Source organism: Bos taurus, chromosome 16 (genome assembly GCF_002263795.3).
Source record: "Bos taurus isolate L1 Dominette 01449 registration number 42190680 breed Hereford chromosome 16, ARS-UCD2.0, whole genome shotgun sequence".
NCBI lineage: Eukaryota > Metazoa > Chordata > Mammalia > Artiodactyla > Bovidae > Bos > Bos taurus.
This window is the reverse complement of record NC_037343.1, coordinates 79,491,121-79,517,004: the sequence shown is the minus strand read 5'-3', so window position 1 is coordinate 79,517,004 and position 25,884 is coordinate 79,491,121. Positions and strand designations below refer to the sequence as shown.

The 25,884-nt window shown below is 61.9% G+C and overlaps 1 protein-coding gene and 1 long non-coding RNA gene across 3 annotated transcripts; one reads left to right on the top strand and one right to left on the bottom strand.

The window, feature by feature from the left end:
• Positions 1 to 67: 67 nt before the first annotated feature.
• On the bottom strand, positions 68 to 19,152 carry INAVA (innate immunity activator). 2 transcript variants are annotated; one of them, XM_024976920.2, is made up of 10 exons: positions 18,858 to 19,152; positions 13,135 to 13,283; positions 12,357 to 12,481; positions 11,965 to 12,081; positions 11,274 to 11,484; positions 6,621 to 6,674; positions 5,618 to 5,828; positions 5,307 to 5,480; positions 2,957 to 3,593; positions 68 to 1,688 (listed from the first exon to the last, which is right to left on the bottom strand). In XM_024976920.2, exons 1-10 carry the CDS (start codon positions 19,016 to 19,018, stop codon positions 1,596 to 1,598), a joined length of 1,932 nt encoding a protein of 643 aa, XP_024832688.1. In that variant the 5' UTR covers positions 19,019 to 19,152; the 3' UTR covers positions 68 to 1,595. The 2 variants fall into 2 exon arrangements, with proteins under 2 accessions (XP_024832688.1, XP_024832687.1); XM_024976919.2 differs by lacking the exon at positions 18,858 to 19,152 and adding an exon at positions 15,406 to 15,563.
• Positions 15,817 to 17,427, top strand: LOC112441881 (uncharacterized). Its single transcript, XR_003029846.2, has 2 exons — positions 15,817 to 15,903; positions 17,227 to 17,427. It is a non-coding gene; the product is annotated as an uncharacterized lncRNA (long non-coding RNA).
• Positions 19,153 to 25,884: the final 6,732 nt, after the last annotated feature.

Sequence of the window (25,884 nt, the reverse complement as noted above, 5' to 3'; positions counted from 1 at the left end):
CCTGGCCAGACCACCCTGGGCAGACCATCAGCTGGAAACTCGGTGCATAAGAACCTTCCTCACCAGCTCGGCCTCACAAACCACAGAGTTTATTGGAGTATTTGGCACAGAAACCCCACATCTCCAGCCACACAGCCGAGAACACAGCCACTTCTCAGGTGCACCGGGCGTCACACAGGAGCAATAAGTTAACATGCGGGGCGCACACGTATGTGGGGTGCTAACCCAAGGAGCGCTGTGCTCCACGAGGACCGGGGGATGGGTGGCTGTGCCCAGGTGGCCCCAGACTGGGAAGCTGCAGGCCAGGAAGGGCAGGGATGCGGGCTTCCCCGCAGGCCCCCTAACTCCTCCTGACCCCTCAGCCAGGTGGCCCAGGCAGTGGGAGAAGTGGGTCTCATCCGGGTCAGGATGTTCCCGGGTCCTCAAGCAGTCTCCCCAGCTTCCACCCTGCAGACGGAGGACGCCGCGTGGGCAAAGTCAGCCTAGTGTGCCCTGCCCCTCCCAGCCTTGACTCAGCGTCTCTCTCCTGCGAGCAGGGTGCTCCATTTGGGGGTCTGACCAGGCAGAAGAGGCCCTACTAGGACAAGAGCCCGGGACCACAGATCAGCTTGGCACGGCCAGCCCTCAAGTCTCAGTGCTAGGACAATTCAGTAACACCTGCAGGGCGAGTGTCCCATGTCTGTAAAGCAAGGACTTGCCCTCCTTCAAGGAGATCTGGTCTCAGGACAGAGGTACACGGGTGGGGAGAAGCAGTGACACTCCCACCCCCGGGGTAACGCCACAAGGGGCATTTTTCTAAAAGCACGTGTGCATTGTTGGTTCTTGGGACAACGACAAAAAGACGTCAGCAGGTGGGGGCCTGCCACTCCTCATGGGGCCCAGAGGTGGTCAGCCCCTACCTGGGCCTCCTGACGCTCCGAACCAGAGAGGCCTCCTCGGACCCGAGGCTCCTGGGCCTGGTTCGGTGCTGGGGGCTGCAGGACGCAGGTGTACAGTGACCAGGGCCCCGCAGGGTCAGGAAAAGAGCAGGGCCCACGAAGACAAGACTCCACCGGGACACACTGACCTTTAACCCAGCCCTTGGTGCGTGCATCACAGAGCACAATAGGGAGGGCAGGACGCGCCCAGCCTGGCACCATTACGAGGATGCGCCCAGCCCGGTACGATTATGCCCGGGCGCTGGGAATGGGGACAGGGAGACCACCCCCAGCGGTAGTGGGGGAGGAGGCCCCAGGGTCGTTCTCCAGAGCGCTGGGGGAACTTGCCGTGGCCCTCTCTGCTCCAGGCATCCCCTGCCACCCATCTGGCACATGGAGAGATACCACCAGTCAGAGGCAAGGCCTCGCATCCAGTAGGCCAGTCTCTGGGAAATAAAGCATCCTATCACAGGGATCGTGCGGACAAACCACAAACATAAATCCTTAGGCCAGGGCTTTTGAACAAAAACTGATTAAAAAAAAAGTCTCAGCTCCAGGTCATCGACCTGCGATGGGGGAAGGGAGCTGAAGAGGGCGTTGAGAGGGGGTGGCTGCAGCCCCAGCCCTGCTGGGAACCAGTTCCTTCCAGCAGCCAGCCGGGGTGTCTGCAGCCCGGGGTTACACCTGGCTCATGATCTCGCCATTCTCAGGTACAAAAACTTGCACGGGGGCCCCCTCAGGCGATCTCCGGAGCACGCACACCGTGGGCACCTGCCAGGCCAGGAGGAAAGGAAAGGCGTGTGAGCTAACCAGGTAGAGGTGTCGGGACAGCACGCCCAGCCACCCCACCCTTGTCCCTGAAGGCTGCTGACCGGCGGCAGCACCGGCCCAGCCACCCAGCCCCTGCCTCCCCAGAGGCTCTCTGGGCCCAGAGATGGCCCTATGCATTTCCGCCCCAGTTCTTTTCGGGGTGTGACGGGCACCTCGACCTTTGCTCTGCCCGCCTCTCCTGGGCTCAGTTCTCATCACCCTCCCATCTGGCACATGGGGCTGGGCTGGGCCTGAGCCAAGGACAGGTCCCAGCTCGCGGGAAGGGGAAGGCGCTTCGGTGGAGGGTGCTGCCAGGCCCGGGAGGCCAGCTGCAGCCCAGAGAGCTGGGGGCGGGGAGGGAGGAGCGGTGGGGCCTGCCAGAGCCTCGGGTCTCAGGAAGCGGCCTGTTGGGACTTCAGGAGCATGGCCGTTGCAGAGCCCTCGTACCGGGGCAAGAGCAAAGGCAGGCTCCTGCCTGGTGCCCTTGTTCTGTAGGAAGAAATTGGGCACAGAAACCAGGGCGGCCACCCTATCTCATGTTGGGGTGCTCCACCTACAAGCTGCCCACCAACCCGGTCCCTGGTCCCGGCTGACAGGAACCCCTCTCAGCCCGGGCTTACCACACAGGGCTCTGCCATTTCACGCGCAGCACTGCCCCTAGCGGACGGGTCCTTTACTGCTCCCGCTTTACAGAAGGGGTGACATGATGGGAGTGCGACTCACCAGCCCCAACCCGACTGCTAAGGGGCGAGGCTGACCTGTACCAGGGCCTGGGCACTTAACCGCAGGTCAGCCTGCTTCTCAGCTGGGTGATGGAAGGGGAGTGGGGGTGGGGAGGAGCTGACCGGTGGCCACAGGTTCGCCTCCTGCAAACCCTTTCCAGACTCTTTGTCCTGGGACCTCAAGTCAGGAAATCTGAGGGTGACGGGATTGGATTTCGGATTACGAATAGAGGCCTGTCTGGGAGATCCTCGGTGGAGCCATTAGGGGGAGATGTTTTAGGTGTCCGGGGGGGTAACCTCCACCGGCGTACGTGGGCACGCGCTCTTGAGCAGGCAAACTTTGGAGGCCCCCATGGGAGTCTTCCCAAGGGCTTCCCAGAGCCGTAAGGAAACGTCCGGGGCTGTTCTTCCTAGCCGAGGGCTGCCAGGCCCCCGGACTGCCGGCTCTGGGCTTTGCGCTGGGCCAGCAGGGACCCAGGACGCGGAGAGCCGGGCCAGGGCGCGTACCTGTCCGCGCGGGGCGGGCGCCCGCACAAAGCTGTCGGCGCCCGGCGGCAGGCTGCGCACGCGGAACGCCCCCTGGCGGTCCAGCGAGTGGGGGCGCGCGCTCCGGAGCCGGGCCCGCTCGTGCCACGACTTGAGCTCCTCGGACACGGCAGCCTTGCTGAGCCCGCGGCCCGCGGGGTGGTCGCGCAGCGAGGGCGTCCGGGCCACGCGGCCGTGGGCGGGCGGCGGGCGCTGCCAGCGCGCGGGGGCCGCGTCCTCGCCGCGGCCCGGGCCCCACTCGGCCCACTGGGCAGGCGGCGGGGGGCCCTCGGCCAGCACCACGTAGCGCGTGGCCCGCAGGCAGGCGGGGGGCGGCCGGGGCCGGGGCGCGGCGGGGCCGCGGGGCGGGCGGGACGGCGCGGGCGGGGAGAGGGGCCGCAGGAAGGAGATGTCGGGGCTGCTGCTGCCGGGCGGCGTGGGGTGCGACAGGCTGGACACTTCGGAGCCGCTGTCCTCGGAGCATGAGCGGCAGGCGCGCGGCGCGGGTGCGGGGCGGGCACAGCAGGGCTCCGGCGCCGTCACCGTGTAGTAAGTGGGGCGGCGCCGCGGGAGGGCGCTGCGACCCCGGCCGTCGGGGCCCGCGCGGAAGGGGTCGCTCCTGCGGGGAGAAAGAGGGGCACTGAGCCAGCCGTGCCTCAGGGGATCTAGGGACCGAGGCATCGCCCGGCCCACCTAGCGTCCTACACGCCCCTCCTGCACCCTACCCGCTCCTGCTACATTGCAGGGCCAGCCCGGGTTGGGGGCGAGGTAGGCCACAGCTGCCTCCTGGTCTCTGCCATCAGGGGCAAGCGGTCCGGTGGCATTTCGTCCACACAATCTGTCTGGGTGGACACTGGCAAACATCCGAGATGAAGGCCTGAAACTGGCCTGTGGCACTGAGGGACAAGCTCGTCAAGGGCGGAGAGCCCAGGGCTGAGGCCAAGGGAGAAACCACTGCGGGACACCTGGGGCCTGGACTTCAGCCCCCAGACTGGGAGACAGTGGCTTCTGTCCCGGCGAAGGGCTCTGTATGGCGGCCCCAGACAGCTGGGACAGCCGCCCTCTCCAGGACACTAGCCCAGGAGAGCCAGCCGGTCAGGAATCCACTCTCCCCCTGCCAGCCTCTCAGGAGCGAGCAGGCCTGCCCATCCAGAGGGGATGCCTTTCACCGATCTGCACACAGGCCGTGTGTTAAAGGCCCGGGTATGTACACTGGACCATGCACTGCTGGACTTCAGTGCCGCCCATGGGCAGCTAACCTGACACGAGAACCCAGCCAGGTCCCGAGGCTGCCCTGGACCCCTGGGAGGGCGTGGCCAACACTGCCCATCATCCCTGGCTCACTGATCAAGCAGTGGTCACTGAAACCAGCCCCAGAGGGCAGAGGACTCAGAAAGGAGGGCGCAGTGGGTGCTCATCGTTCATGGGTTCTGTATCTGTGAATTCACCTGATGCTCGAATGGATTTGCAACTTCCAAATCAACACTCCCAGACTCTCTGGTCACGTGTGGACACACACAGGGTGGTGAAGATTCTGAGCTGCCCAACAGGCTCTCCAGGCTGAGACCTCAGCTCTTACCCTGCACACAAAGGCCCTTTCCACAGTCTATGACACAGAAAGTGTCATGCTTTCGTGTTTTTATGCCTCTGTAGGTGATTTCACTGATTAAGACGGCCCTGAAGCTGGTGCTGCAGGGCTGCCTGGTGTCCGGAGCACAAGGAAGCCAGGGCATGATTTACGGAGAAAATACGGGTTAGATGAGCTCCGTGCAGGTGTGCATTCTCAGGCTGCTGGCCCTGAGAGTTCAGTGAGTCAGTGGTATATATTAGATAAGGTGTCTTTCAACAGAAACTCCATAAAACAAGTTTACGTGTCGATCCGTTGACAGGCCAGCAGCTGTGACCCTGTGTGTCCCAGGGAGCAGTGGTTTGTGGTGACATCACAGGACATAACTACCCAAGTAGTGAGAGTCAACGGACATCAACTGAAAACGTGAACTGTCCGTTGCCAGGGACAATCCCAAAACAATCACAGCCCACCGCAGGAGTCCCTACCAAGACACTATCCTCCCCCAACAAGACAGTCTTCTGGATGGGGAGAAAGGTCATGCAAAGAGAGAACACCGGAGCCTCTGGAAGAAAACAAGTTGCTTCATAAGTGACTCGCCCTTAGCTTTGCCTGCTGGGGCGCAGCCTCTGCTGAGAGGTGCTTGAGAAAGAGTCTCCAGGAGAAGCCACTGCACAAGCCCCGTGTCGCCCACAGGTGTCCCACAGCCCTGGGAGCCGCCGCCCTCTAGATTCTCCCTGGATATCTGGGGGGCCTGGCTCTTACCTCAGGGGCTGCGAATGGCCCCTCCTGCCCTGCATGTCAGGGGTGGCCGGGGCACTGGTACGGCCCTGCCGCTGCCCAGGAACACTGCGGATGGGGACCACGCAGTAGGAGGCGGGCTCCAGCAGCCAGAGGCTGGAGGTGCTCGGCCCATCCTGTGGGGTGCTGGCCGGGCTGCTGGAGGTGGAGGGATTGGAGACGGGTCAGCAGCGGGAATGCCTCCACCCAGGAGTGCCAGCCCGCAGCATCACACGGTGGGAAGCCCCCTCCCCCAGGGCCCACCCGCCTCCAGCCCTCCTTTCCTCTCGCCTGACCTGGACTCGCTTCCAGCCTCGGAAGACTTCCTGGGCTTCTCATAGGGGTGGTCCAGACTCGTCTCCTTCCAGGGGCTGTTCTGGATGGGGGCCCGCTCCAGGCCCCCCATCGCGGGGCCTGCTGGCTGCAGCCCCTCGAGGCTCTGGGGCGGGAGAGGCCTGGCGGGTGGATCTGGGGCCTCCAGGGGCGGTTTTGGCACTTGCAGTGCCTCTGCAGGTAAAAGAAACCGGTGAGAGGAGCGGCGGGGGAACCGGCCCGACTAGAACCTCCACAGCCTGCTCCCTGCTCTCCCTCCCGTGGCTGTTTGTCCAGCTATGCCAGGCCAGGGCTCTGGGCCCAGATGCTCCAAAACACTTTCTTCTCCTTTGGGACTCACTCCCTGACGGCGCCACGTTACACCTGCCTCCTCCAGGAAGCCCCCCCCAGATTGACTCTCCTGGCCCGCAGGACTCCACCTTCTATCCTTTGCTCCTGGTGTCATGTCTGCAGCTGACCTCCCGTTTCCCTGTTTTTATTGCCACATTGCGCCCATGTGTGTGTCTTCTTGACCGGCCTGGGCCCTCCCCTGGGCAGGACCGTACCACCCTCTTGGTCCACCTGGACCCCCTCCCCTAGCATCATTAGGGTTTGTAGGCAGGGTGCTCAGCATATGAACTTGTGGTTATTCCCTCGGTTCTGCCCTGTTTTCACAAAGGGCAGCAGCTGTGGCGGACAGCTGAGGCTGCGAATGGCACGCATTGAAGTAAAGGTTGAGTCTCAGGCCACAGCAGGGGCCCGGCGCCCAACGCTCTGCGGGACTTACCTTCCTGCCGGGGTGACTGAGCGCCTGCACCAGTGATGAGCCGGCTGTCCTCGAGGCCAGCAGGTGCACGTGGGATTCAGCGACCCCATGGAGCAGACTCTGGGCCTGCCCTGCGCCCCTCACCCCTCAGCTCACTAAGGGAACTCTCCAGTAAACTCACGCAGGAGCCCAGCTGACAAGAGTCCCGAAGCCCCTCTCACCTTCCTCCCGGGGCAGCCCGTCCGACAGGGAGCTGTCATCCGAGGCGCTGAGCTCTGGGGAAGCCAAAGGGGAGAGGAGCGGGTGAGGAACGCCCCCTGCACTGCTGGCGACCCGCCTGCCCCTCCTCTCCTGAGAGCACTCCTTATCAGGAAGCACCGACCGGCGCTCAGCACCAGGCTGGGTGCGACTTTATTACTGGGAAGGAGAAAAAAGTCAGAAGATTGGCGTGAGGAAACGGGAAATCTGCTTTTAATGCAGGCCTTGTACTAGCTGTGCAGCCTCAAAGAATCCTGTCAACGCTCTGGGCCTCCACTTCCCCAGGCCCCGTGCTGGCAGGCTTTCCAGGCTGGGGAGGGCGGAGGCAGAGAGGGTCATTCTAGACTCTACTGTAGAGACTTCACTAATTGGCTATAGACTTCTGCTACCACAAATACAATGCAACTCAAGGACCCCAAACCTGAGACCCACAGACGAGCAGTGTGAGTGGGAATTGGGCCTGCGGGGTCCTGGGACAATTCAAGGGCGGTCTGGCTGGCTGAATTGGGGAGGTCCGTCACTGATGACAGGGCAGCCTCCGGAACTCACAGGGGGAGCACTTCAGTATGGGCACAGTCCGGGGACCCGGGAGTCAGAGGACGTGAATTTGCCGCTGCCCCTGAACAAACTTCCCTGGTGGCTCGGATGGTAAGAACCCACCTGCCAAACAGGAAACTTGGGTTCAACCCCTGACGGGAAGATCTCCTGGAGAAGGGCATGGCAACCCACTCCAGGATTCTTGCCTGGAGGATCCCATGGACAGAGGAGCCTCGTGGGCTACAGCGCATGGGACCGCAAAGAGGCAGACACGACTAAGAGACTAACACTTTCAGTCTGAGCAAACTGAAACTTCAGACCCTGGGTCTGTACCTAACACGACAAAGACGTAGCTCACAAAGCATTTTCAACCACGTTCGAGAACGAGGATGAGGGCAAATTCGCAACGGCTAATATTTCTCTTGGGCTCTACTTGGTGCTTAGTACCCTGTGAGGTTACATCTCCATCTCCGTGTAACAGCTGAGGCCACAGAGGCATGGATGAGCTGATAAAATAGCTCAGGTCAGTCTGGCATTAGGTGGCTGAGTCAGATTCACACCCAGACAGTCTGACCAGTCTGGCTCATCACCACTTACGGGCTCTGCTGTTAGCTAGCTTCTCGTGCAGAGGTCCTTACTCAGAAAACTTCAGGATTTAGTTTCCAGCCATCTGAAAATTCTAACAAGGATTGGCTGATGGCAGGCCTGTGGGACAAACTCAGGTAATTGGCTATTTTTATAAAGTTTCATTGAAACTCAGCTACGAGTTTCTTTACGTAACGTCTGGCTGCTTTCATGATATGAGGGCAGAGTTGAGTAGTGGTGACCGAGACAGTACAGCCCACGAGCCTAAAAGATCTACTCTTTGGACCACTACAGAAGTTTGTCAGTCTTTGCTCCTCAGTTTAAATGAAGTAGGGGGACGGGTGGTCCAGTGGTTAAGAATCCACTTTCCAATGCAGGGACACAGGTTTGAGCCCTGTTCAGGAAAGTAAGATTCCAGGCTGTGACTAGGGACAAGTTCATGTGCTGCAATGAAGACCCAAGGCAGCCAAATATATAGTGTTTTTTTTTTAAAAAAGAAAAACGGTTACGGACATTATTCCACTAATATTCATTTAAAAAATGGACTGTAGCCCACCAGGCCCCTCTGTCCATGGGATTCTCCAGGCAAGAATACTGGAGTGGGTAGCCGTTCCCTTCTCCAGTGGATCTTCCCGACCCCCAGGGATGGAACCCAGGTCTCCGGCATTGCAGCTGGATTCTTTACCGTCTGAACCCCAAGGGAAGCCCAAATAAATAATAACTATTTTTTTTTTAAAGAAAAAACTGTTGTGGACATTATGTCATCAATATATCATTATTTTAAAAAATGCTTAAAAAAAATGAATGAGAACCTTCACACAGAGCAGTCTGTAAACCGTGCTGCTGGGCCAGCTCAGCTGACACCATTCTGTGCTTTAGGGTTCACCTGGGGAGACATCCTCTTCCTGAATCCTGCTTCCCAGCCTCTGATATTTTACAGAAACTCGAGGAGTCGAGTCACTTCTGTTTCACCAGTGTCAGCTGAGGACACTGTGGGACTGCTCCTGTCACAGGGGTGAGAGTCGTGTGTTTTGGGTTTGACTACGTGGTCTGGGAAGAAAGCCATCCCCCCAGCCGTCAGCCCAAATCCTTGTCATCAGAACCCCATGGACTGAGAGGAGCAGTGCACGGGTGGGGACCCCGAGGCCCCTGCCCGCCGCCTGATTACACGGGTGGGGACCCGGAGGCCCCTGCCCACCACCGGATTACACGGGTGGGGACACCTTCCCGCTGCTGGATTACACGGGTGGGAACCTGGAGGCCCCTGCCCGCCACCTGATTACACGGGTGGGAACCCGGAGGCCCCTGCCCACCACCGGATTACACGGGTGGGGACCCCGAGGCCCCTGCCCACCACCGGATTACACGGGTGGGGACCCGGAGGCCCTGCTCAAGAAGGCTGCTCGCTGCCGTGGCCACACTGAGCCCCGGGCCCTGCAGCAGCAGCAGGACACCCCGGGAGGAGGGCACTCACCCCACTGAGCACCCTCCAAGCACCACCATCCAACCCACAGCCAACAGCTGCACGTGGCTATTTTAAATAAAGCGGAAATTTAGTCCCTCAGCCACACAGGCACAATCCAAGCGCCCTACAGCCCCACGTGGGTCTGGAACGTTTCCGTCATCCGAGAAATTCTACTAGTGTTGCTAAAAGCGGGCGCTGTCCATCCAGAGGCGTCCCGAGCACCTGCTGCGTTAGATCAGCACTGGGGGCATTTCTCCCAGGCTCCCTGTGGGCAATGAGTCCCTCACGGGACCACTCCCCACCACCTGTGCAGGGCCAGCCAGTTCCTCTCACCTGGAACAGGTACAGTTGCAAATTGAATAATCAAGAGGGTGGGTGGATTTCTGTTAGTTTTTTGGTTAGTCTGTTTGCTTTTTTTTTTTCTCTTTAACTCAAAACACCTTTCAGCTACTAATTATCAACTCCTCTCTACTTCCTTGTTTCAGGGCGAGCCCGGCTGGGCAGAGGAGCCACAGGGCAGGAACTACTTGTCTCCAACCACCCACTCCTGGGCTCCCAAGAGAGGACGCTGGAACCCAGGACCTCGGCCTTGTCGGGACAGGACTGCGTGCAGAGAGCAGGCCTGTTTCTCTGATCAGGAGGGTGGACGCGCTGCTGCACTGGTCCCTTCCCCGTGGCTCTGTCTGCCCTGGACTGCATGCCTGCCTCCGTCTCCCAGGGGCCGGCTGGCCAAAGCCCCAGGCGTGTCCTGGCCTGCTCTGCACTCCCGACAAGAAGCGTCACTGTCACAAAGGTGGCAGCGGAGCAACACCCCACCGCCCCCACCCACACCGCAGGCCTGTGGTCAGGGCCCCGGCACGGAGCAAGCCCGGAAGGCATACAGGAGGTGCGAGACACACGGACCGGACGTGGCCACTCCCCACCAGCCCGGTGGGCCCTCGGGGCTCAGGTGCCGGTCAGCTGCTGCCTTCCAAGGAGAGGCCGAGTCCCGGGTGCGGTCGGGAAGGGAAGGGGCCGGGGGCCTCTCCCCTCAGCGCGGGTCTGCCCAGGGGTCGCTGTCCAGCCCTGCCGGCTCCCTGTCTCCTGGCTCTACCGGGTCAGCCGGCTCATGGAGGCCCCCCTCCTCGCTTGCCCCTATTCCTGGCTGTTGGGGGACCGGCGAGGTGTCTGGCCCACCTTTCCCCCCTGAATTAGAGGCGATGTGCGGTGGCAGGGACTCCTGAGACAGTGTGGAGACGACTGTCTGCCTGCCGCACCACCGTGGGGCCGCACAGGGACCAAGACTTCAGCCTCCAAGGGCGCCCCGGCAGGAAGCCCACCCTGAGGGGCGGGGGTGGGGGCTGGGGAGCCCGGTGAGGCCTGGAGTCCAGTTCCATGCAGAGCCACCGGCTCTCAGCAGGCCCGGGGCCCAGGAGAGGCCTGAGGGAGTGGCGCAGGGGATGGAACGGGAGGGAGGCCTCCAAGAACCAACCCGACGAGTGGGGCTCGGGTCAGGAGAAAGAGAGAGTCGGGCTGAGGGCCCAGAACCTTCCGCCAGGAGAGGCGCTGGGCTGGACCAGTTGCCGTCCAGGGACCGGCCTGAGGCTCAGTAACTAGAGAGCAGGGGGCCGCTCCCGACCCGGCGGGTCTAGATTCTGCAGGGCTTTGGGGATGGCGGGTGCGCGGGTGCAGCTGGACTTCCAGGAGAGCCGCGGGCCCTGAAGCGGCCCCCTGGGCAGACATGCTCAGAACGGGACCTCAGGAGCGCCCACAGAGGACAGCAGAGCCTCACGCCACCCACCCTGCGGGCTGGGGGCAGCAGGGCTGAACACGCCCTGGAGATAAGCGGACAGCCTGCGAGGCCCCTGTCCAGGCGGTGTATTTCAAGCAGGAAGCAGAAGGGAGGAGCCTGCTGTTTTCTAAGTGGGGCGGGATCTCGGGGAGGGGGGTGGTCCTGGGGAAGGGGGTGGGGCAGGCTGAGGTCCATGGGGGCGGTGGAGGGGCGTGGCAGCCCCCGGGAGGGTGGTACCCCCCGGGGACTGGGGCTCACCTGGGCCGGGCGCCGGGCTGGGTGGGGGGCGCCCCTGCCGCTCCCCCAGGCAGCGCTGCAGCTGCCGCAGCTTCTCCTCCTCCAGGCGCACCGCGTGCTGGCGCTGCCGGCGCACCTGGCGGCCCAGGTTCCCCTCGCGGCACAGGCGCCGCGCTGCCTCAGCGATCTGCAGCTGCAGGGCCAGTTGGCGCTCCAGGCCGCTCAGTGGGTCCTGGCGGAGCACGCGATCAGCGACCCCGGGCAGCCCCCAACACCCGCCCTGGGACCCAACTGGCAGCCTCGGGCTGAGCCCCGCGGGGTGGGGGCCGGGGTGGACACGTTCCCATCCAACCGAAGGGCAGACGAGCCCAGAGGCTCTGCAACCCCTCACAGCACAGGGCGGGGCCGAGGACCCGATCCACCCCCACGGCCCTCCACCCGAGCTGAGAAAGAGGAAGACAGGCCGAGAGCCGAGCAACCCACCCGTCCAGGCGGCTGCCCTTCGGCCCTTGAGGGGACTGGCCCAGCGTCCTCCCTTGAGGCCCCGGCCCTTCCAGTTTCTGCCCAGGCAGGGCTTCCCCGAGGCCCCTGTGGGTGACGCGTGGGCGGGGCCCCTCGTCCACCGGGAGCCAAGCGCCCCAAGCGGTGGAGTGGTGGCCTGGGGACAGAGCCGTCCGCCTCGGGGACCCAGGACGGCGCCCGGCAGACTCACCTCCCTGTGCAGGGCCCACTCGTCCAGCTTATAAGCGGCTCCGATCCTGCGGCGGACCTTGGGGACCTTCTCCCCGGGTTTGAGGGGGAACTCCGCAGGCAGGATGCCCGTCAGCTCCTGCAGGGGGGAACGAGGTCGCGCCGGGCGGCTCTCACAGGCCGGGCCCTGGGCGGAGCACTGTCCAGCAGGCCTTCGGGCCCATGTCCGCCTGGCCCCAGCGACCCCTGCCACCTCCGCCCACCCCGCGTCCAGGGCTGTCCCTCCTGCTCCCCGGGGCCGGGCGTCCCCCCGGGCGCCTCCATCCACATGGCCCCCCCAGGGAGAGCTGCGGTGGGGGGGGAGGCATCCGTCCCCTGGCTCTTAGCCCCACCGAGCAGCCCTGCAGCCCTCACCGCCTCCCGCAGGCAGAGCCTCCTCAGCTCCTCCAGGCAGGCTTCCAGCCGCTCCTCCAGGGCCCGCTGCTGCTTCCGCACGGCGTGGGTCAGCTCCTTCGCGGGGGACACCGGGCTGTCGGGGCCTGCTGGGGACAGGGCCCTGTGCTCAGAACGGCCGGTCCTGGCTGCCTCCCCGCCAGCTCCAGCCCGGCCGGTGATGCACAGGCGGGCTCACAGTCTCACACCTGTCCAGACTGCGGGCCGGCTACCACGGTGCCCTGTTACAGCCGCAAACCGGCTTGTCTCCCGCCGCCCGACGGCCCAGGACCCCTCGGAGGACGGGCCGCCCTACCAGCCTTGTGCGGGCGGCGGTGGTCAGGGTTCACCCCTTCCCATCCCACCCTCCACCCACGGCCGCTGACTGCTTTCTCTGCTTCTTCTCCTCTCTCTCTCACACGCACGCACACACACCACCCACACCTCTTCTCTCTGGTCCTCTGTCCAAACCAGTCCCCACTGGGCCCACCAGCTTGCATGGACCAGAGCCTCAGCCCCTCACCCCAACCAGATAAGATTTTCCAGCTTCTGAGGGATGGTGGCGCCAAGGGAGAGCGCTTTAGATACTTGCCCAGACAGGACCCACGCTCCCGGCCAGACCCCCAGCAAGGAAAGCCCTCCAGCCCTCCCGGTGTCTGCCCTGCAACCCTCAGGGCCCAGAGCCCAGGACTCATGGATTCAGGGGATGGAGGAGTCGAGGGCTCAGGGACTTGGGGACTGGGGGGCCTGAGCCACTCACCTGACTGCAGGATGATGCCGCTGTCTGTGTCGCTGACCTCATCCTTGCTGTCCATGGTGGGCTTCTGGGAGGAGGGGGCGAGGAGGAGGAGGGGCCGACAACCTTCCCAGCCCAGGCCAGGACACAGAGGTGGCCTGGAGTTTCCCCAGCTTTTAAAAGAACAACAAAAAATGACAGAGGTAAAGCTGCGAGCTTCCAGACAGAGCGGATTAGTCCAATGCATGAGGGCGGGGCTGCGGAGTGGCGACCTGGCCTCTGGGGGAGGGAGTCTGGGGGTGGGGCGGCCTCAGTGCTGGGTCACCCGGCCCTGGGTGGACACTCAGCCCAGCCTAGACAGCCACCGCTGCCCCCCAGAGAAGCCTCGAAGCCCGGGGGGCAACAGAAGGGCTGACCCCGGGGGACCGCGACACCAGGGAGGAAAAAACGGGGAGGGCAAATCTGGGAGGGGAGTGTCTGTGCCAGGAGGTGCCCCATGCCCACTGCCCCGTGGGGAGGATGCTGGCATGCGGCCAGGCCCGTGTGTGCGCCCACAGCCCAGGGCCCCTGCTCTGTCTGCACCAGGCAGCCCATCCGAAGGCAGGTGCCCAAAGCCTCCCACCAGCCCCGGGCTACCCACGACGCCTGGGAGACCCCTCGGAGGGGAGGAGACCAGGGCATCACGCCCCCAGCCAGGAGAGACATGCTGCGCGCACGTGTGTGTCTGTGTATCTCTGTGTGTGTGTGTCTGTGTATGGGTGTGTGTTCTATGTGTGTGTGTGTGTGTGTGGGTATGTGGATGTCTGTGTGTGTCTATGTGTCTGGGTATGTGAGTGTGTGTGTATATGTGTGTGTGTGTGTGTGAGCAGAGGGTGACCAGAGCAGAAGCTGCCGAAGCGCAGGCACAGGAAGGTGGTGGCCACCCTGCCTCCCTGGCCTGGGAGCGCACGTGCAGCTCAGGAGTGCTCCCAGGTGAGCGTCCGCCGGCACCAGCGACCACGCCACCCCTGCGGGCGGCCGCTGTCCCCGCCACTGTCCCCACAGAGCCCTCGGCTGCTGGCTGGAGAGGGGGTGGGGAGGCCGGGCGGGGCCCCGGCGGGCGGCCTGGAAGGAGAGCCAGCCACCTCCTCACTGAGTCAGCCATTGAGCAATAGTCCAAAAGTCCTTCCGAGTTTCTGTCTGGAGCTTATCCTGCCTCTCCTCAGGGCACGCCGCCGCGCGTGGGAGGTGGGCTGGTCAGCTGCAGGGAGGAGGTGGCCTCGGAGGCTGCGCCCAAGCAGGGCAGGTGTGGGGAGGGACCCTGCCTGGCAGACCGGGGAGCACACCGCTGCCTGCACACAGCCGTGCAGACCCACATCAGAGCACGGTCGGCAGAGTACCTTGGGCATCAGCTAAGCCTAGCCCTAAAACAATTTGTGCCTGCAGGTCGGAGTTCCGGTCCTCTACGGAGGCCTAGAGAATGCACAGCGGGATCATGTGGGCCCTCTGCAGAGATGCCGCGGAGAGGAACCGAGACCAGGGCACACAGGGTGAGCTACCTCTGCCCGACCCGTCCTTCCCAGATGCTCCTTCCTCCTGGAGCTGGAGCCGGACAGAGGGCAGGCAGCTCCCCTGACCCCCTATCCCCCACGTCCAGCCTGAGCCTCCCCAGAGGCTGGGCTCGGCCCAGCCTGAGCGATGAAGCGAGGCCATCGGGGTGAGCACGCCTGCCTGGTCAGAGGAGGGAAGCCATCAATTAGTCACACTTATTAATTAATTACTAACCACTCAGGAGTCACCCTGGGAAGCAGTGACAACTCGGCCGGCTTCTCAGGCCCCTGTGCTGTTGCGGGGAGCGAGCAGGGATGCTGGGGACCGAGGGCCTGGGCTGGCCGGATACTCCCCTCAGGGCCCCGTCTCTCCGTCCAAGGTCAGGGGCAGGCACTCTGGGGCACCTCGGAGCCCAGGATTCAAGCCTGGGTCCTGCCGCTGCCGCTGGGATCTAGGGAGCTCTCCTCACCTCACCCACCGGGGCCCCCGTCCTCACCAGTGAACACTGGACAGCACCCCAGCTGCTGGTCACTCCCTGCCCTGAATGTGAACCTCTGGGCCAGCACCAGGCTGAGACGGAAGCCTCAGCCGTGCAGCAGCCCCTCCGGAGGGGCCCCCCAGCTGCAGGGACCCTGCGTCGGGGCCTCATCTCAGCCCGTGAGCACCCCTGCCCCCTGCGCCCCAGACACAAGCAGGGTCCACGGCCGGGCTCCTGGGCCGGCTGGCTCCTTGCCCCAAAGACCCATGCCAGCTACCTCGCCTCACCTGCGTCCAGGTTTCTGTCCAGGCGTCAGGGAAACGCCCCCTGGTCCTGGTCAGGGGGCTGAGGGGCCCAGCGTGTGGCCTCAGGGTGTGCCAGGCCGCCCCGCGCTCTGACCGGGGTGGCTCCGCGCGCTGACGGCCGACTGCGGGCCCTCCCTGGGGCCCGCCTGCGTCCCTCCCAGGCTGCCGGGCCAGGGGAGCCAGGTTACTTGTTCCGACTTGAGTCAGAGGGAGGAGCAGTGAGCAAGCCCTTCCCTGCACAAATCCTGCCGCCCAGGCAGCTCGGGCCTCTGCACTTCCGGGGGCAGCGGGGGATGGGACCTAGGACTCCCCGCAGGAACCCCAGGAGAAGGCAGCGGGCTCAGGCCTTCAGGGCCCTGCCCGCCCCCCAGGTTCCGAACGCGCGCCGCGGCCACACGTGGGGAGCACCAGCGAGAAGCCTGCACGCTGACAAGACAGGTCCCTGCTCCCCCCACTGAAGTGGGGCCCAGGCCAAGCCAGGTTAGAAACCCCAGGTCGGTCCAAGCGGGGAGGCTCCGGGGTCCCCAAGGAGGCTAGGCTGTTCCCTCCTCTGACCCCAGACATCTCCCGCCAGGATCATCAAGGCCACACCCGCCCTCTTGTCACTGGCGTCCAGCCCCACAGGGCCTGCCCTGACCCACCGTCCTGCGCCTAGTCCACAGGAGGGCCACTGGGATCCTGGGCTCTAAGCCCACTCCCCAAACTCCGGGGGCCAGAGCCCAAAGTAGAACTTCATGAGCCCCCGGGTCCCCACCCCACGGACCCTCAGCCAACCCAGCACTGTTGGAATTCAGCCTGTTTCATCAGGGAAGCAGGGCCAAGGCAGCCAGTGGTCCATCCCCAGCAGGAAGAAGGCCTTCCCTGGTGGCTCAGCTGGTAAAGAATCCGCCTGCAAGGCAGGAGACCCTGGTTCCATTCCTAGGTCGGGAAGGTCCCCTGGAGAGATGAATGGCTGCCCACTCCAGTGTTCTGGCCTGGAGAATCCCATGGACTCAAACAGCCTAGCAGCTTACAGTCCACAGGGTTGCAAAGAGCCAGAACGACTGAGTGGCTAAGCACACAAGCACAGCACAGGAGGAAGAAACCAGACAAGTGCTGCCCATGCAAAGACCCCCCCAAGGCTGCCCCCACCACCTCCCTCCCTGCCATGGCCCTCGCCCCGGGTTGCCAGCACTACACACATTTCCAGATGGCTCCCCAGCACCCAGCCCCCAGCCTACCTCCCCCACCCCAGCCCCAAGACCACCTCCCCAGCCCCCAAACCCAAAGGCCACCTCCCTCCCCCAGCCCCCTGGGAAGGGACAACAGAGATGTCACCCCAAGCATCTCCCACGGAGCCGTGTCACGGACACAGGCATCCCCTACCGCCCTACACACCCCCAACGCCCCTCACGTTCCTGCACACACCCTCTTTCCAAAGTGTGAGCTAGCACCCTCCAGGCTGATCACCCCTGTCTTTCCCAGGCTGAGGCTGAGGGGCTCCAGCAGGGGGCAGCCCCCTGTGCTGGGGGGCCCACCCTGGGTCCCCAAAAGTGCTGGCAGCCCCCCAGCCCTGTCCCTCCCCATCCCCTCCAGCTTTGTCAGTCTTCCCACAACAGAGGAGACCCTGAGGCACACTCAGCCTCCACCTTGCCCATCCCCCAGCAAGGGGAGGTGATGGAAGCTTCTAGAATCAGCTTGTAGCATATTTTTTAATACATTAAGATGAAGAGAATCACTAAGAGAATCAATTATAATGAAATGCAGTTCTAAAAACGAGACAATATAGTAAACTATATATGTTTCTCTGTTAATATTAAACAGGATCCCATAGTCTGGCAATTCCGTACGACCGACAGCACCCCAGGTTCCTAGACAGCTATCACAACGGCTCTGTGACCTGACGCCCTCTGGCATCTTTTAATGGCAAATCACAGCTACTGACAATGGCATCTTGTCTTCATAACTGAAGGCAATGTCAACTTTCAGTAAAGGCTGATGAAAAATAAACCTTTTCCCATCTGAGTACAAGACCCTCAGAATTCATTCTATCCACCGATGCTCCAGTGCCCATTTGTCGCTGTTCAGTGGGTCAGTCGTGTCTGACTCTTTGCGACCCCATGGACTGCAGCACACCAGGCCTCCCTGTCCTTCACCATCTCCCAGAGCTTGCTCAAACTCATGTCCATTGAGTCGGTGATGCTATCCAACCCTCTCATCCTCTGTCGTCCCCTTCTCCTCCTGCCTTCAATCTTTCCAACATCAGGGTCTTTTCCATGCCCATGAACCCAGTTAAGAAGCCTGTTCTTGGTTAATGCCCCATCTGAGTTCAGGAAGAGAAGGACGAGGATCAGTCCGTGTGCTGACCCTCAGGAAGCCTCAATGATCCTGTGCTCCCTCAAACTCACCTGCAGCATTTCCCAGCCCAGCAGGCTGTGAGGCTCGGAGTGGGATTGGCAACCCAGCTCTCCCAAGAACCCTGAGATGTGGATCTCCCTGGACTCCATGCCCTTAGATTCATGGTACCCAGGGGGAGGTGGGCATTCCAGAGGCCTGCTGGATGGCAGCGTTCTGCTTCCAGCCAGCACCCTGAGACCTACATGCCTGAGCATCATCACCAGGACCACCAGTCGCTGAGGAAGTGGGGTTTCCTAAAATACTTGGAATCTGATCTTTGAAAGGAGAAGCTGCATCTCTGTTGGCTTTTCCTAAGGAGAAGTCCTCAATCAGAGGACTCTCCCACCTCCTGCATCCATCCACTCTCCATTATGTTTTTAAAGTTCCTCCTGTAAGTTCCGTGTGACACACGAAGTTGGAAGTTAAAGCAAGGGGGTGTGACCACCTTTCATCCCCACCAGCACCCAGCAAACACCAGTCTCAGGGACTCTGAAAATTTCAACAGTCACCGAACTGGTGGTCAGCGGCTGTCTTCCCTTTCCAGCAGTGAAAAGAGAAAGGAGGGAGTCATCCCGGGACCCTCCAGGCCCAGGGGGTGGGAGACGGTTCCTTGAACTGTTTCCTTTCTCCTGTGCTCCCCTCCCGCTGGGAAAGGTGCTTGCCTGCAGCGAGCGACGGGGGAGTGGGGCAGGGACGGCGGACTCCACGACGGCCTGGAATGCGCCCTGGAATCAGACCTCTAGGCTCGCCTCCAAAAGCCCCTTTGTCCGGTCCACCCCGCTCCCCTCCCCCACCGCGCCCTCCGCGTCCCGGCGGCCCGAGGCTCGGCTCCTTTTGTCTGGCTTCCCGGAACCTGCCAGGGGGTCCGCAGGCGTGGGGAAGGTCGGAGGAGAAAGGTCGAGGAGACGGAAACGCGCCTTCACGGTAGGGATTCGGAATTCCCATCCCCCGGCGAATTCGCTCACTGCCCGCCGGGGCCCCCTCCGCCTCCGCGGAGGACCGGGGGGTGGGGGCTCGGCCGCCCCGGCCCCCGCGCCGCGCCCCGGCGCTGCCCTTACCTGTCCCATGGAGGTCCCGCGCCGCCCGCCTGCCCCCGCGCCCCCCGCGCGCGCCTCGCCGCCTGGGGACCTGCTCGTCCAGGCCGGCTCTCCTCCCCCCGCGACTCCTCCCGGCCTCCCCGCCCCGGAGGTATTTCATTTAACTTCGGCATTCGCAGCATCCCAAATGTTAAAGATCCCAAGACATCTGTCCCCTGGGGCGTACCAAGGCCCAGAGGAAGGAGGGGGAAGACGCGCGCCGAGACCCGAGATTTCGCTCCGGGAGCCGGGGCGGGGCCGCGCGGCGGGGCGGGGAGGCGCCCGCGGTGGGGGGGCGTCCCGCGGGGACCCCGGCTCGGGGGGGCCGGCCGCCTCCCCCCGCCTCCGGACGCGCGCGCCGCGCGAGCCCCCCGCGCCGCCAGTTCCCGCGGCCCGGCGGGGGAGGCTCCTCCCGGGCCCGGGGCCGCCTTCCCTCCGCGCGCTCCGGCCGGCCCGGCGGCTTCCGCGCCTGGAGAGTCAGGCTGAGCGAAGGGGGGCGCCGCGCCCACCCCCCGGGCCCTCTCGGCCCTGCCCTCTCCCCCTCGTCGGGCCCCCGCCCCCCGCCCCCGGCGGCCGCGGCCGGGCCCCTCCCGCCGGTGGCGGACCGGCCGGGAGCGGGGGGCGCGCTCGGGGGCTGCGGGGCCTCCTGCGGCTGACGGAGCCGGCGCCCCGCCCGTCATTCATTCGCTCACCCGCCGGTTCGGGCCACGCTGACGGAGCTCCTACTAGTGCCCCGCCGGGCGGGTCAAAGTTCAAGCGCCCCCCCACCCCGCACCACCCCCCGGCATCCCCGAGCTAGAGGCGCGGTCACTCGGCAGCAGGGTCAGAGAAGGAAGGCCCACAGCAGCCAGCGGTGGGACTGGGCGCTGACCCCGGCCGAGGACCGCACTGCCTGCCCGAGGGGGCCGTGCCGGGAACCGAGGGTCGGGGCAGGAGAGGAGCCCAGGGCAGCAGCGACGGGACGCACAGAAGCCCAATGGCAAAGGACCCCGGGAGGGTCTGGGAGCTGAGGGAGCTTGGGGTGTGGGGTGAGGAGGAGGCGAGGGTCTAGGAGACTGGAGCCGCCGGCAGGGGGCCCGGGACGCAGGGCCGCTCCTTACGGTTGTCCAGGTTGTGCTGTGCATCAAACTAGGAGGAAAGGCGCACCCAGGCTCCATCCGCCAAGCCCTGGGCCGCGGCCGGAGCCACGTCTGCCTAGAGGCGGTGGCTTTTTCCAATTTGTACAGAGGCACTAGGTGAGCTGGGCTTCCCTAGTAGCTCAGACAGTAAAGGAGCTGTCTACAATGCAGGAGTGATCCCTGGGTCCGGAAGATTCCCTGGAGAAGGAAATGGCAACCCACTCCAGTATTCTTGCCTGGAGGATCCATGGAGAGTGGAGCCTGATGGGCTACAGTCCATGAGCTCACAAAAAGTCGCACATGACTGGGCAACTACCACACACTCGGTGAGCTAAGCTGGCTGTAAAGCCATGTGGGCTAAGGATTTAAGATTTTTATCCTGCATTGAAGAAAAGCTCCAGGGAAACAGAATTAATAGGATTTTCCTGCCCCCATCTGCGTGTGTGTACAGACATACAGAGAGAGAATGTGGTCCATGATACTCCAGAGGCTGACAGGGCCCCAGCCTGCAGGACGGACTGGCAGACTGCAGGCCCAGGACGGGGTCACAGTCCGGCTCCAGAGGCTGGCTGCTTGCAGAACTGCATATTCATTAGAAGTCAATCTTTTTGCTATTCTGGCCTTCACATGATTGGATGTGGCCCACCACACCATGGCAGGTCATTTGCTTGACCTGCCAGCATCTATTGTTTATTTCAATGTTAATCTCATCTAAAAAATACCTTTACAGAAACACCTGGAATAACATTTGACCAAATGTCTGGGTACCATGGCCTAGCCAAGTTGACACATAAAATTAACCATCACACTAATGAAGACTGCTCTTCCTAGGACAAGCTGGGCAGACTGCTGTGCGTGATTGGCATGGGGAGGGTTGCAAAACAAGGGAAGCACAGGAGACAGTATCCAGACAAGGGGTGACGGAACCTGAGTTCACCCTGTGGCTTTGGGTGGGGAGGGGATGGGGGAGTCCAGAGCTATCTGGGAGTGAGACCTGGCCTGACTCGTGAGTGACTTACTAAAGACGTGGCAGGAGGAAGGGGAGGAGCTGGGGTTTCCCTGGTTTCTGGCTTGAGCTCAGGGTCAGGTGTGTTCATTTCAGGCCATGCATGGTGATCAGCAGTCTGGCTGCAGGAAGGGCTTGGGAGCCATGGCATGGCTGCAGCTGCTGTGCCGGGTGAGACCGCCCGGGAAGGGTGTGCAGGATGAGGAAGGACCAGCGGGTAAACTCCAGGAACGCTTAAGGAGTGAACAGGTTGTAAAGTACCTCCAGTGGTAAGCATTATTGTTATTATTTTTTGTGTTACCAGTCTGGGCCCATCATTTTTATTTTTATAATTGTATTATTTTTGCTTCTTTAAACTTTTTACTTTGTACTGGAGTATAACGAGTTAACAATGTTGAGATAGCTTCAGGTGCACAGCGGAGGGAGTCAGCCTGACATTTACGTGTATCCCTTCTCCCCCAAACTCCCCTCCCATCCAGGCTGCCACATAACCCTGAGCAGAGTTCCCTGTGCTGTATAGTAGGGCCTTGTTAGCTATCCATTCTAAATAGAGCAGTGTGTACATGTCCACTCCAGACTCCCCAGCTACCCCTCCCCCCAGCCACCTAAGTTTGTTCTCTAAGCCTGTGAGTCTGTTTTGTAAATAAGTTCATTTGCGTCATGTCTTTTCAGATTCCATGTAAGGGATGTCGTACAGTATTTCTCCTTCTCTATCTGACTTGCTTCACTCAGTATGATGATCTTTAGGCCCATCCATATTGCTGCAAATGGCAGAATTTAATTCTTTTTAATGGCTGAGTAATCTTCATGATATATCTGTGCCTCATTTTTATCTATTCCTCTATCAATGCATGTTTAGATTGGTAAGCATTATTATTACTCACGCAACAGAATGGTTTGTTGAGATGTTGCTTTGTAGCCCCACCCCCACCCAGTCACCTTTGTCATTTCTCTGGGTGGGACGCAGTGGCCTCCTGCAGGCTTCAGCTCTGAGCCCACTGGGACAACACCAGGGGTCCTGAGGAGCAAGGGCAAGGATGTGGCTTTGAGGGGAGATGGACTGTGAGCAGGAGAGAAGATGCCCTGTGCAGCAGGCACCCCGCGCCTCCCCGCGTGGTCCCTGGGAGAGGACGAGGCCCCGCAGGGATGGGGTTGGGCGGTGGGCCCCAGGTTGCTGGCCTCAAAAGATTCTTGCACCGCACCTGTCCAGGGTGCCGGAGCCCCAGGTACCAGAGACGCCTGCGGGCCAGAGCAACTGTGCATTATATGGCAGCCCTCCCCTGCTTCCTGGGCTTCCCTAAGCCTTCAAGGACACTGTATGAGAAAACAGAATTTTGTGCCATCTCTGCAGGCCCAGGACAGAATCAGACTGGTTTAATCAGAATGGGGGAAAAGTGAAAGCAGGGACAGACTTTCTTTTCTTGGGCTCCAAAATCACTGCAGATGGTGACTGCAGTCATGAAATTGAAAGACACTTGCTCCTTGGAAGAAAACCTATGACCAACCTAGACAGTGTATTAAAAAGCAAAGACATTACTTTGCTGAAAAAGGTCAAAGGTCCATTTAGTCAAAGCTATGGTTTTTCCAGTAGTCATGTATGGATGTGAGAGTTGGACCATAAAGAAGGTTGAGCGCCAAAGATTTTATGCTTCTGAATTACAGTGCTGGAGAAGACTCTAGAGAGTGCCTTGTACTTCGAGGAGATCAAACCAGTCAATCCTAAAGAAAATCAACCCTGAATATTCATTGGAAGGACTGATGCTGAAGTTGAAGCTCCAATACTTCGGCCACCTGATATGAAAAGCTGACTCACTGGAAAAGATTCTGATGCTGGGAAGATTGAAGGCGGGAGGAGAAGGGGACAACAGAGGATGAGATGGTTAGATGGCATCATCGATTCAAGGGACATGAGTTTGAGCAAACTCAGGGAGACAGTGAAGGACAGGGAAGCCTGGTGTGGTGCAGTTCAAGAGTCAGACACGACTGAGTGACTGATCAACAATAACAAAAGAAATAAAGGGGAGGTCCCTGGGGTTCCGGTGGTGAAGCCTTCACCTTCCAATGCAGGGGGTGCAGATTCAGTCCCGGATCAGGGAGCTAAGACTCCACATGCCTCAGGACCAAGAAACCAAAACTTAGCAGCAACATCGTAACAAATTCAATAAAGACTTAATTGCACAAAAGAAATAAAGTAATATGTGTGTCTTGAGAACCCAAATTTGTAGGTTGAATTTGTAGCAATACTGTCATCTTCCTTTACAGATAAGGAAACTGAGGCCCAGGAAAGCTGAATAGTTGAGTTAAAGGCACACACCAGCCAGGGATTGATGTGGGATTGGAAGGTGGACCTTTCTGATGCCAGAGCCCTAACCTGTGGCTGTAAAACTCCAGACGTGTAAGGGACCCGAGACGGAAGGCAGGACGCAGGTCAGGAACAAGAGTTGTGGTCTCCAGCTCACCCACTTGGTGTGCGAGGCAGCGGAGGGGCAGGGCAGAAGCGCCGGTGGAGACTGACAAAGCCCAAAACTCAGGCTCTGTCCCAAGGGGTCCGGCACTGCAAACGTGGTCACAAGAAAAAGACAAAGCTGGAAACGCACATTTCCCATGTGAGATCAAATGGTAGACCTTCGGTTATCTTATTAAAGATCCAGAGGAGGCCTGGACCTGGGGGTAGGAGATGTTGCTCCCCCCCCCTCCCCCCCACCCCCCGCCCTAGGAGCCCCGAGCACCCGGAGACGCTGGGCTTGGGAGCAGAAAACGGGTCTCACCCGGGCCTGGCCCGCTCAGCCCGTGGGGGGAGGGGCTGCCGCCTGGGAGAGACCACCGAGCTGACCGTCGGCCTTCGTCCCCGCCCGCCTGGGTGAAGAGGCAGGGCGGGCCTCCATCAGATCAGGGGGCGTCTGGTGGCTGGGCGGGGCCTGTCTGCACCCCGACCCTTCCCAGCGCGCCCAGTGGAGCGGCCGGCCAGGCCCCTGCCCGGCCCCGCTGACTCGGCCCTGCGACCGCAGGCCCTGCGGAGGACGAGGACGGGGCTCGCCTTCCGCCCGCCACGGCGGCCCAGACGGTGCCCTGCGGGCGCCCTCGGCTAATCCGTTTGGAGACGCCAGGATGACTCGGAGCCCAGGCCCCGCGTCGCCCCCCGACCGCGTCCCGCGGCTCACGGCGGGGCAGGTGCGGGGGCGCTGCCAGAAGCCGGAACCCTCGCTGGTGAGTGACTCCGCACGGAAACCTCTTGGGGGTCAAGCCCGGGGGCTTCATTCCTCTTATTCTCTAGGGACGGGAACCGACCCGGGGCCGGACGCGAGGCAGAGCCGCTGGGAGTGCGGAGCCGACGGGGCGGGGCCGGGAGGGAGCCCACCGCCCGGGGCACGGCACCCCCGCGCCGGGTCCGGGCCCCGCCCGGCCGCCGGCCCCTCTCCCGGCTCATCTTCCGCGCCGCCTCCCGTCCCCCTTTCCCCTTCCTCTCCCGGCCCTGCGTCCGCACCGCGGGGTCTGAGCACCGCCTCGGCCCCTCTCCGCTCGCCGCAACCACCAGGGGCGAAGGTTCCCGGCCTCCGTGCGCCGCGGGCGGAGCGGGATGGGGCGCCTGCCGGCCCCGGCGCCCTGACCCGGCGCGGGCTCAGCCTCCCTCCCCGCCCCCGGGACCCCGGCCCCCGCCGCCCCTGCACCCGCCCTGGGACCACGTGTTCAGCCTGCCCCGCCGCCCTGGCCGCCCCCTCTCTCCTTTCTGGAGACCCGAGAGAATTGGGAACTCGAAGAAAAGAGTGCGTTGTGTTAAAAGTAAGACAACCGCAGACATGAAGCTAAGTAGCAGCGCAGGGGAGGCAGGCGTCGTGGGGGTCTTTGCACTGGAGACCAGTTTCCAGCCCCGAGGACGCCCGGCCCTGGGGCGGGCCAAGAGGGCGCTCTGCGCAGAGCTCCCACGTGCCTCTCGGTCTGCACCGGAGCGCTGTCTGCCTGTCAGCCGGCAGCTGGTGGACCCTGTCTCTCCCGATTCCTCCAGGATGGGGGTGGGGGGCGTGGGGACCAGGCCCTGGGGGCAGACCCCGGCCACAGGGCCTCCGGGTGCTGCCCCCAGGAAAAGGCTGAGGACTGGGCAGCTGGCGGGGGCAGGGGTTGGGGGAGCTGCTGCTCTCCCCAGGGCTGGATGTCGCCAGCACTCCAGAAACCCATGCCCTTCTCAAAGGTTTGGGCTGGAGGTGCCTCTAAAATAGACTGGACGCCTCCCCCCACCCCGCCCCCCGCCCCCAGGGCCTGCTCATCACTCGACCGCCTACTGAGCGGCTCAGGTTCGCAATTTAGGAGAGATGTTGAAATACATGTGTTTTGGAGTCAAACAGCCTCAGTTTCTTGCTCTGTAAAACGGGGGTGATGGGATCACTCATGTGGTGGTGATGAGGGTGAAGAAATCATGTGGATAAAACGTGCTCTGCTCACAGTAAGCTCTCAATAGAAGGTGGTGATTTGTTAAAAGATGTTTTCTCAACATTCTTATCTTTAAAAAAAAGTTTTTCTTCTTTCTCACACTCGAGTCTCAGGAAAAAACTAATAATATTTCTGCACGATAATTGCATTTTCATGTTCCAAACCTGTTTACCAGTGGCCAGGTTTCACTTCCTCTGGTTTAGCAGCTCCAGGCTTCAAAAGGCAAGCCCCCTCCAATGACCAGGCCACCGGTTTGTGGCCGTGGCACCAGCTAGCTGAAAACAGGCTGGTGCGTCACCCCTTCGGCGTCTCTCAAACTACCCAACGATGAGGAAGGAAGGGAAGGAGGGTTTTGAAGGGAGGGTGCTTTGAATTGAGGTTAGATGCCATGGAAATTGTCCCTGAAGGTGGCTACATGTGACCTTTGCCCTCCCGCCCCAGAGCTGTGGTCCCAGCGCTC

Excerpts from the sequence above, each read along its gene's own strand:
- INAVA (XM_024976920.2), bottom strand. The coding sequence starts at position 19,018 with ATGCTGCGAATGCCGAAGTTAAATGAAATACCTCCGGGGCGGGGAGGC. Across the intron at positions 12,082-12,356 it reads GGCTCTGCCTGCGGGAGGCG|GAGCTGACGGGCATCCTGCC; the intron begins GTGAGGGCTGCA and ends TCCCCCCTGCAG. Across the intron at positions 6,675-11,273 it reads CAGCCCGGCGCCCGGCCCAG|AGCTCAGCGCCTCGGATGAC; the intron begins GTGAGCCCCAGT and ends TGGCTTCCCCAG.